At 41.6% G+C, this 12,119-nt stretch overlaps 1 protein-coding gene across 1 annotated transcript in view; it reads left to right on the top strand.

Moving 5' to 3' along the window:
- Positions 1-12,119, top strand: part of LOC115151647 (microtubule-associated protein 1B) — a 53,184-nt gene that overhangs the window by 21,249 nt on the left and 19,816 nt on the right. Inside the window, exon 2 of the mRNA XM_029695757.1 lies at positions 5,940-6,041. Coding sequence (XP_029551617.1) covers positions 5,940-6,041 — 102 coding nt within the window. The remainder of the gene's footprint in view (positions 1-5,939; positions 6,042-12,119) is intronic.

The raw sequence follows: 12,119 nt of genomic DNA on the forward strand, positions 1-12,119 counted from the left end.
AACTTTAATTAAATGAGTTGACTCTTCACATGGGATGATTTCACTGAACAACAAAAGAAAGGGAATATTGAATGATCCCTGAAGATCAAATTGCATCTCCCAAAAACATTTTTAACAAACATCTGTAAATTGATTGTCTAGAAACTAAAGCTTTGGTTGTCTTCCTCTCAGGCTTCCATGTCTTCTCCCTGGACCTCCCCAATGTCCACCTCTTGAACATCAGACTCTGAGGCCTCATCTTCACTGTCACTTTTCAACCTTGTTGACAATGGCTCGTTGTCAGGCTCAAAAAGCCTCCAATTTGTGCGGATGGTAGAGATCGACCGATTATGATTTTTCAACGCCGATACCCATTATTGGAGAACCAGAAACACGCCCGATACTGATTAATCGGCCGATTTTTTTTATTTTATTTTTATTTTTTAAATTAATTTATTTGTAATAATGACAATTACAACAATACTGAATGAAGACTTATTTTAACTTAATATAGTAGATAAATACTATCAATTTAGCCTCAAATAAATAATGAAACATGTTCAATTTGGTTTAAATAATGCAAAAACAAAGTGTTGGAGAAGAAAGTAAAAGTGCAATATGTGCCATGTAAAAAAGCTAATGTTTAAGTTCCTTGCTCAGAACATGAGAACATATGAAAGCTGGTGGTTCTTTTTAACATGAGTCTTTAATATTCCCAGGTAAGAAGTTTTAGGTTGTAGTTATTATAGGAATTATAGGACTATTTCTCTCTCTACGATTTGTATTTCATATACCTTTGACTATTGGATGTTCTTATAGGCACTTTAGTATTGTCAGTGTAACAGTATAGCTTCCGTCCCTCTCCTCGCTCCTACCTGGGCTCGAACCAGGAACACATCGACAACAGCCACCCTCGAAGCAGCGTTACCCATGTAGAGCAAGGGGAACAACCACTCCCAAGTCTCAGAGCGAGTGACATTTGAAACGCTATTAGCGCGCACCCGGCTAACTAGCTAGCCATTTCACATCGGTTACACCAGCCTAATCTTGGGAGTTGATAGGCTTGAAGTCATAAACAGCGCAATGCTTGAAGATTTGCGAAGAGCTGCTGGCAAACGCACGAAGGTGCTGTTTGAATGAATGCTTACGAGCTTGCTGCTGCCTACCATCACTCAGACTGCTCTATCAATTCATAGACTTATTATAATATAATAACACACAGAAATACGAGCCTTTGGTCATTAATATGGTCGAATCCGGAAACTATCATTTCGAAAACGAAACGTTTATTATTTCAGTGAAATACGGAACCGTTCCGCATTTTATCTAACGGGTGGCATCCCTAAGTCTAAATATTCCTGTTACATTGCACAACCTTCAATGTTATGTCATAATTATGTACAATTCTGGCAAATTAATGACGGCCTTTGTTAGATATAAATGGACTTCACAGTTCGCAATGAGCCAGGCGGCCCAAACTGCTGTATATACCCTGACTGCTTGCACAGAACGCAAGAGAAGTGACACAACTCCCTTAGTTATAAGAAATTCATGTTAGCAGGCAATATTAACTAAATATGCAGGTTCAAAAATATATACTTGTGTATTGATTTTAAAGAAAGGCATTGATGTTTATGGTTAGGTACATTGGTGCAACGACAGTGCTTTTTTCGCAAATGCGCTTGTTAAATCATCACCCGTTTGTCGAAGTAGGGTGTGATTCGATAAGAAATTAACAGGCACCGCATCGATTATATGCAACGCAGGACACGTTAGATAAACTAGTAATATCATCAACCATGTGTAGTTAACTAGTGATTATGTATAGTTTTTTATAAGATCAGTTTAAGCTAGCTAGCAACTTACCTTGGCTTATTGCTGCCCTTGCATAACAGGTAGTCAGCCTGCCACGCAGGCTCCTCGTGGAGTGCAATGTAAGGCAGGTGGTCAAGCGTTGGACTAGTAACTGGAAGGTTGCAAAAACGAATCCCCGAGGTAAAAATCTGTTCTGCCCCTGAACAAGGCAGTTAACCCCCTGTTCCTAGGCCGTCATTGAAAATAAGAATGTGTTCTTAATCTGACTTGCCTAGTTAAATAAAGGTGTAAAAAAATAAATTGGTAAATCGGTGGCCAAAAATACCGATTACTGATTTGTTATGAAAACTTGAAATCGGCCCTAATTAATCGGCCATTCCGATTAATCGGTCGACCTCTAACGGATGGCCATCAATTTTTCAACCCTTGTATTGGTCAGCCTTTTGCGTGCTTTGGTGTGTGTGGTGTGTGTGTTCCCAAACAAGGACCAGTTGCGCTCTGAGGCGGCTGATGGATTTAGAGGATGATGGAGGAAACAAGGGAAAGAGCCTCAGCTCCACAAAGTCCCTTCCACCAGGTGGCTGATGAGATATGTTTGGCATGACTGCCATATTGCATCTCCATCCCAAAGCCCTTGCTTGGAAGTGTACTTCGCCAGACTGCCAAGAACCTTGCCCTCACCCAGGCCAAGGTGGTGAGACACGATAGTGATGACACCATAGGCCTTGTTGATCTCTACACCAGACAGGATGGTCTTACCAGCATACTTGGGGTCCAACGTGTACGCTGCGGCGTAAAATGGGCTTCAGGCAGAAGTCTTCATACTTTTTGATGTATTTCAGACCTGCAGTTTCCTCTGCTTGGAGCAACAGTGAAGTGGGTAGGGCAGTACGGATTTCTTTTTTCATCTATCTGCAAGCAGAGTCTGAACATCAGACAGGATGGTATTGTCTCCCTCAATCAGTGCAATGGCTACTGCTATAGGTTTCAGGCTGCTTTACCGCTCTCTCCCAAAATACATCATCCAGGAGGATCCTCTTGATGGGGCTGTCCATATCGGCAGACTGTGGTATGGCCATTTCTTGGAGAGACTCCTTCCCCTCCAGGAGACTGTCAAACATGATGACACCACCACCTGTGTTGCTGGGCAGCTTCAATGTGGTGCTCTTATTCTTCTCACTTTGCTTGGTGAGGTAGATTGCTGCTATAACTTGATGACCCTTCACATACCTAAACATTTCCTTGGCTCTCTTGTAGAGTGTATTCATTGTTTTCAGTGCCATGATGTCCTTGAGGAGCAGATTCAATGCATGATTAGCACAGCCAATGGGTGTGATGTGAGGGTAGGACTCCTCTGCTTTAGACCAAGCAGCCTTCATGTTCGCAGCATTGTCTGTCACCAGTGCAAATAACTTCTGTGGTCCAAGGTCATTAATGACTGCCTTCAGCTCATCTGCAATGTAGAGACCAGTGTGTCTGTTGTCCCTTGTCTGCTCTTGTAGAATACTGGTTGAGGGGGGTGGAGATGATGTAGTTAATTATTCCTTGCCCACGAACATTCAACCACCCATCAGAGATGATTGCAATACAGTCTGCTTTCTCTATGATTTGCTTGACCTTCACCTGAACTCTGTTGAACTCTGCATCCAGCAAATGAGTAGATGAAGCATGTCTGGTTGGAGGGGTGTATGCAGGGCGAAGAACATTCAGAAATCTCTTCCAATACGTATTGCCTGTGAGCATGAGGTGAACCAGTTGCATACACAGCTCGAGCAAGACATTCATCAGCATTTCTCTGACTACGTTCCTCCATTGAGCCAAAAAAACTTCTGATTCCAGGAGGACCATGAGCTGTTGCTATCGATAAGGTGTCTGATTCATCATTTTCACCTCAAATAGAAGTAGACAGACTTTTTTCAGAAGTTGTTTGGCACAGTATTTGCAAATGTACACAGCTTTTCCTTCTACATTAGCTGCAGTGAAATGTCTCCACACATCAGATAGTGCCCGTAGCATTTTCCTGTAAACATTAGGAAAAAATGAGTGAGGGGGGGAAATAAAATAAATACAATTCCATGTACAGATAAATAGTTATGCAGTTAGATTAAACAACTCCTTTTGTAAGAAATGTTTTAAAATTAAACATGTATGGAAACAAGTGAGTTAACACTCAGTTAGCAGGCTCAAGCAAGCTAAAACCCACATGGTAGCAAAAACTAACTAGCAGAAATTGTTAACAAGTTAGAAATGATTTAAACACACTTTGCTGTAGGCTACTATTTACTAGTTAACAAAAATAATGTATGTCATATATATAAACTCCACCCAGTATTGTAATCAAAATTGACCAGAAAACATGTAGTCCTTGGCTCAGACAGTGTAGTAGTGTGGGCTCAATAGTATCTCATTAGTGTGCAAGATCATGAGAATCAGTTGTACATGTGATGGAAGAATGCACTGTGCATGCAGAGGGTTGCAATTCCATTGAATTGGGGATAGTTTAACCAAAATATGCCACAAAAAAGGTGCACTATTATAAGCTAACTTTTTTGATGAATTTCAGCAAAATTCCCCAAATTCTAGGGCTTAACTTCCCATGGAAAAATTCTGGAAATTTACCGGTAAGTTTCTTACTCTTTGCAACCCTAGTCAGGGTGCAGCTAAGCTCCTCTTGTTGCATCCATTGTTTTCATTTCTGTGTTATAATGTAGCTAGCATTGCCTTTCATTATGAGGATTGGATATTATATTTATATATTAAATTCATACTTGACATTCCTCATAAGTCCTTTGGGATCTCACTTTGTGGCCTTGCTTAGTAAAAGTGCCTGTCTCGTGAACCTCTTAAGGATCAGCCCCTCTTTTTATTTATTTTTATTTACATTTTTCGCCTAAATTGACATACCCAAATCTAACTGCCTGTAGCTCAGGCAATGAAGCAAGGATATGCATATTCTTGACACCATTTGAAAGGAACACTTTGAAGTTTGTGGAAATGTGAAATGAATGTAGGAGAATATAACACATTAGATCTGGTTAAAGAAAATACAAAGAAAAAAAAATGTTCTTTTTTTGGTACCATCTTTGAAATGCAAGAGACAAGCCACACATTCAGGTAGGAAGCTGTAGTTTAATAGTGTCCACAATAAGGCAACAGTGTGTGCAAAGTTTCAAACGTATAACTTCAAGAATGAGCAAGCTACATGACGTTTAGTGTGAAGTCACCCAGGTGTCCTTCACGATTTTCCCAAATGTGGCCGAATTCGTAGATTTTCTAGAACACATACAAAAATGCTATGCTAATAAAAAATACAAGTTTACACACTCCCAGGAATGTCATACATTATGGATTATTAGCTTCCATACATAAAATGCACTAACAGGAGATGCGACAAGAATGCTGATCCAATGTCTCCAAACACAAAGTGAAATATTTAAGGGCCAAGTTAGCAGCCAACACTGATCTAATGTCATAAGTGAACAAACCACACACAAAGTAAAAAAAAAAAGGTACACACTATTTACAATTACAGTATTTAGAACACCCTCTACACAATATTGTGCTGCTGGTCCCAAGTCTTTTTGCTGCAAAGCACTTAGCATCCTCTACTTGTTGGCTGGCTGGTATTCACACCTCTAGATGACTGGGAGGGGGTTTGTTGTGGAGCCAGAGAGCAGCATTCAGACTAAGTAGGGGTTGGAGGACTTGAATGTGGTCTCTTTGAAGTCAGTCTACCACTATTAAAGATAAAAAATTTAAAAAATCAGTAAGAACTCAAGTTATTTTTTTATTTTTATTTAACTCGGTACAAGTTCTTATTTACATTGCCGGACGATGCTGGGCCAATTGTGCACTGACCTATGGGACACCCAATCACGGCCATCTGGTTGCTGTAAAGACTCATTGAACTTAACAGATGAATGTGCTATCTACGCTGATCCATTTTTGTTGTTTTTGTTTGTATAAAACAACATCACATTATGCATATTGAGCAACAACTGTCCCGTTGACGGGACACTGATCCATATGAAGTAATTAAGAAGTGAATATTTGCTTTGAATAATTGAAAATGCTGTTGACCTGTGTATTGAGTGTGCTCCTAACTGTGTGTGTGTGTGTGTGTGTGTGTGTGTGTGTTTCAACAGGCATCCGCTCATGGGACGTGGACCTGACAGCCTGTAACCTGGATGAGCAGCTCAAGCTATTTGTGTCGCGACACTCTGCCTTCTTCTCAGAGGAAATAAAAGGTAAGGACAATTTGGGGACTTTCCCCACCACTGATTTCTGAAAGAAAACATGTACATTCATCTGTCATATTTTTTTAACCTTTTATTTAACCTCTCTTTGTGTGGCCATATTTGACCAATTTTCTGTTTGATGTATTAAAAGTGCCTGTAGTCTCTGCAGGTTAAGACCACATTGCTTTGGCCCATGTACAGAGCCTTCAGAAAGTATTCACACCTCTTGACTGATTCACATTTTGTTGTTACAGCCTGAATTTAAAATTGTTAAATTGAGACGTTTTGTCACCGGCCTACACACAATACCCCATAATGTCCCCACAATACCCCATAATGTGTAATTATGTTTTTAGAACAAGTTGCATGGACTCACTCTGTGTGCAATGATAGTGTTTAGTATGATTTTTTTGAATGACTACCTCATCTCTGTACCCCACAAATACAATTATCTGTAAGGTCCCGAAGTCGAGCAGTGAATTTCAAACACAGATTCAACCACAAAGACCAGGGATGTTTTCCAATGGTTCGCAAAGAAGGGCCCATCTTGGTAGATGTGGGAAAAAAAAATATATAAATATGTTTATAAAACAATAAAAAGCAGACATTGAATATCCCTTTGAGCTTGGTGAAGTTATTAATTACAATTTCGATGGTGTATCAATACACCCAGTCACTAAAAACATACAGGCGTCCTTCCTAATTGTTGCCGGAGAGGAAAGAAACCGCTCAGGGATTTTACCATGAGGCCAAGGGTGACTTTAAAAGAGTTAGTTTAATGGCTTTCATAGGAGACAACGTAGGAACAAAGAAGCATGTACAGAATAAAAATATTCCAAAACATTCATCCTGTTTGCACCAAGGCACTAAAGTAATACTGCAAATGTGGCAAAGCACTTAACATTTTGTCCTTAATAATAGAAAGTGTTGTAAACATATACCCACTTGAGCTAGAAAGGTTGCTAGATCGAATCCCCGAGCTGACAAGGTAAAAATCTGTCATTTTCTCCTTGAACAAGGCATTTAACCCACTATTCCCCCGTAGGCCGTCATTGTAAATAACAATTTGTCCTTAACTGACTTGCCTAGTTAAATAAAAGTTATGTTTGGGACAAATCCCATACAACGTAGGGGTGGCTGCATCATGTTATGGGTATGCTTGTAATTGTTAAGGACTGGAGAGTTTTTCAGTATAAAAAAAAAACGGAATGGAGCTAAGCACAGTAAACATCCTAGAGGAAAACCTGGTTGTCTGCTTTCCACCTGACACTGGGAGGTGAATTCACATTTCAGCAGGACAATTTTAAACACAAGGCCAAATCTACACTGCTTACCAAGAAGACAGTGAATGTTCCTGAGTGGCTGACTTAGTTTCGACTTCAGTCTACCTGAAAATCTATGGCAAGACCTGAAATTTGTCTAGCAATGATCAACAACCAGAGCTTGAAGAATTCTGAAAATAATAATGGGCAAATGTTGCAGAATCCAGGTGTTACATGTATAGACTACTTATCTAATCAATATTTATTTAATTTACTTTTTTTACAAATGTTTGTACACTTTGACAGAGTATTTTGTGTAGATCGATGACAAAAATGACACTTAAATCAATGTAATCACTTTGTAACACAACAAAATGTGGAAAAAGTCAGTGTGTGAATACTTTCTGAATGCACTGTATGTTAACAAGGCATGTAAAAGTGGTTGAAGGCATGATGTTAATGGTAATTTGTCTCCCTTTATGTAGTTTTGTCTCTTGTCGTGATGTTTTTTTAAATTTTATCCCAGCCCCTGTCCCTGCAGGAGGTCTTTTGCCTTTTGGTTGGCAGTCATTGTAAATAAGAATTTGTTCTTAACTGACTTGCCTTGTTAAATAAAAATTCAAGCCTATTGAAGATTAGATGCTTCATACACGGTTCGTTTTATTGTCAACTGCTCTTGCACTATTGCTTGGATCCATAGTCTCAAGTCAGTCTGCCTTGGCTGAACAGACTGGTACCAGGAACTCTTCTTTATGGGGTACATTTCCAAGATGGAATTGGGTGTGTTAGGCAGCTGAGTGAACAGCTGAAATCCTCATCACCCCTAAACCACCACCCCATGCCATTCTGTTTCTTTCAAACCTATGACTCACACGTGAACGCCTGCTGTTCTTTTAGTTATGTTCTCCGACTCCTTTTTGACGGTGTCTTCCATCAGTCGTTTAAATGAGTCCCATTGAATATCTGTGTGAATGCTGTTCATGACCCACTTTTCAAACTTGACAGCTGTGAAATTGAGAACACAAGATGAAAAAAACAAAAAAAACATTACACATTTTCTGTGTAACACACAGTTACATCCCATGACGATCACAATTCTCAGAGAAGACATCATAAGCATAAATTAGTCAAACATTCTAAATGGTAGGAGAAAGTTGCTTTAAATCAGAATATCCATTCCCAAAAATTCTATGCTTTGCAATTCATTGATTATAATTATATGGTCATTCATCCAAAGCCACTTAGAGAACTCATGTGGGAATCAAACCCACACACACACATACCATGCTCCAACCAACTGAGCCATTGGAACCACCTTACAGTAGTCTATAGCTTCGAGTTCCCATTGTCATGTTGTTCACTGTTAGGTGTGTGTCTGTCCCTGGGCTTCCTCCCTGCTGTTGGCATGCTGGGCCACAGTGGTTAGCAACACGGCGGTGCCCTGGGACTAGAGGTTTGCGTATGGAGAGGCTATATCTAGCAGAGCAGCACTTAGATGGACTGACCGTCGGCGGATTAGAAAGTCTGTCTTGCTCGGCAGGTCAGGGGCTGCTCAGCCTGGCAAACACCAGTGATATTACATTTGCTCAGCGTCTTCACACTCCAGTGGAGATGGAGCTTGCTTCCTTCCCCACCAGAGATTGTCTATCCCATGTTAACTCAATCTGATTGCTGTAAAGACTCATTGAACTTAGCACATTCATCTGATATCTACACTGAACAAAAATATAAACGCAACATGCAACAATGTCAAAGATTTTAGTGAGTTATAGTTCATATAAGGAAGTCGGTCAATTAAAATAAATAAATTAGGACCTAATCTATGGATTTAACATGACTAGGAATACAGATACCCTTAACAAAAAGGTAGGGGCGTGGATCAGAAAACAGTCAGTATCTGGTGTGAACACTATTTACTGCAAGTTGGTCAGGCTGTTGATTGTGGCCTGTGGAACGTTGCACCAATCCTCTTCAATGGCTGTGCGAAGTTGCTGGAACACGCTGTCGTACACATTGATCTGGAGCATACCAAACTTGCTCTATGGGTGACGCCTGGTGAGTATGCAGTCCATGGATGAACTGGGACATTTTCAGCCTCCAGGAATTGTACAGATCCTTGCGACATGGGGCCGTGGATTATCATTCTGAAACATGAGGTGATGACGGCAGATGAATGGCACGGATCTTGTTATGGGATCTCTTTGCATTCAAATTGCCATCGATAAAATGCAATTGTGTTTGTTGTCCATAGCTTATGCCTTCCCATACCATAACCCCACCACCACCATGGGGCACTCTGTTCACAACATTGACATCAGCAAACCGCTCGCCCACACAACGCCATACACGCTGTCTGCCATCTGCCCGGTACAGTTGCAACTGGGATTCATCCATGAAGAGCACACTTCTCCAGCATGCCAGTGGCCATTGAAGGTGCGACTCTGCCCACTGAAGTCCGTTACGACGCAGAACTGCAGTCAAATCAAGACCCTGGTGAGGACGACGAGCTTCCCTGAGATGTTTTCTGACAGTTTGTGCAGACATTATTTGGTTTTGCGCAGTTTCATCAGCTGTCCGGGTGACTGGTCTCAGACAATCCCGCAGTTGAATAAGCCGACTCTGTAGGCCTTGGGCTGGCGTGGTCACACATGGTCTGCGGTTGTGAGGCCAGTTGGACGTACTGCCAAATTCTCTTAAATAACATTGGAAGAGGCTTATGGTAGAGAAATTAACATTTTTAATTCTCCAACATCTCTGGTAGACATTAATGCAGTCAGCATACCAATTGCATGCTCCCTCCCTCAACTTGAGACATCTGTGGCATTGTGTTGTAACAAAAATGCACATTTTAGTGGCCTTTTATTGTCCCCAGCACAAGGTGCACCTGTTAAATTAGCTTCTTGATATGCCACACCTGCCAGATGGTAGATTATATTGACAAAGGAGAAATGCTTACTAACAGGAATGTAAACACATTTGTGCACAACATTTTTGAGAAATAAGATTTCTGTGCATATGGAACATTTCTGTTATTTTATTCCAGTTCATGAAACATGGGACCAACACTTTACATGTTGCATGTATATTTATCTATCATCCAGGTAATCTACAATACAATCTGGGAAAATTATACAATTGATGTTGAGAAAGACTCGATTGCCTTCTCCTTAGTCGCCAGCCTTGGTTGGAGGTTACAGCAGAAAGCGTGTGCCCTCTTATTATGTTGTGGACACTGCATTACCATTCATCAACGTTTTCGCCACAGGCTGTTGTTCTCGTAACACTGAGAAACTTAACTCAGCTGACTGAATACTGCTTGTGTTTTCATCTGTTAATGCAAAGCAGAACACAACCAAACAAATACTCTACCCCTTGGGCCCATTTTACTCTTTTCATCAGTTCTGGAGAGTGTGTGTGTGTGTGTGTGTGTGTGTGTGTGTGTGTGTGTGTGTGTGTGTGTGTGTGTGTGTGTGTGTGTGTGTGTGTGTGTGTGTGTGTGTGTGTGTGTGTGTGTGTGTGTGTGTGTGTGTACACACACACATGTGGCATTCTCCCCATCTTCAATCTTGTTTGCGCTGCCTTTCGTTCAGTTACCATTCTCAGCAGCACTAAAAGGACTTTGACGCTGCATTTTGACAGCATCCTTTCTGCTTTTCACTCCTTATGATTGAAGCAAACAAAACTGTCCATGGGGTTTGTTGATGACAACAGTGTGTTTTAGCCCTCTGGAGAGCATCAGGAGGCCATAGACCTTTTTATGTTGACTGGAAGCAAACCGGGATGGATGTTCGTTGACAAAGACAAAAGGCACGTTGTCCTACATGCCCCCTCTTGGACTCTCCATAAGACACTAATGATAGACATGAGTCAATGTTTTAATTTGACTGCCTGGGACTGTGTACGCAATGCCATGGGTGGTACTGGTGCCATCCATTACCACTGGCCAGCAGGCTGTTTATGCATGTGAGGTCAGTTAATGGTTTCAACTAGTAATGTTTTTCAAAGCCCAGTGTCCCGCCTAATTTATAGCAGGAGTTGTCCTTCATAGCCAGATGTCGTATTCTCATATTTACATTACATTTTACATTTACGTCATTTAGCAGACGCTCTTATCCAGAGTGACTTACAAATTGGTGCATTCACCTTATGATATCCAGTGGAACAACCACTTTACAATAGTACATCTAAATCTTTTTTGGGGGGGAGGGTGGTTAGAAGGATTACTTTATCCTATCCCAGGTATTCCTTAAAGAGGTGGGGTTTCAGGTGTCTCCGGAAGGTGGTGATTGACTCCGCTGTCCTGGCGTCGTGAGGGAGCTTGTTCCACCATTGGGGTGCCAGAGCAGCGAACAGTTTTGACTGGGCTGAGCGGGAACTGGGCTTCCGCAGAGGTAGGGAGGCCAGCAGACCAGAGGTGGATGAACGCAGTGCCCTTCTTTGGGTGTAGGGACTGATCAGAGCCTGAAGGTACGGAGGTGCTGTTCCCCTCACAGCTCCGTAGGCAAGCACCATGGTCTTGTAGCAGATGCAAGCTTCAACTGGAAGCCAGTGGAGTGTGTGGAGGAGCGGGGTGACGTGAGAGAACTTGGGAAGGTTGAACACCAGACGGGCTGCGGCGTTCTGGATGAGTTGTAGGGGTTTAATGGCACAGGCAGGGAGCCCCGCCAACAGCGAGTTGCAGTAATCCAGACGGGAGATGACAAGTGCCTGGATTAGGACCTGCGCCGCTTCCTGTGTGAGGCAGGGTTGTACTCTGCGAATGTTGTAGAGCATGAACCTACAGGATCGGGTCACCGCCTTGATGTTAGCGGAGAATGACAGGGTG

The sequence above is a fragment of the Salmo trutta genome, chromosome 17 (assembly GCF_901001165.1).
Source record: "Salmo trutta chromosome 17, fSalTru1.1, whole genome shotgun sequence".
In the NCBI taxonomy this organism is placed as follows: domain Eukaryota; kingdom Metazoa; phylum Chordata; class Actinopteri; order Salmoniformes; family Salmonidae; genus Salmo; species Salmo trutta.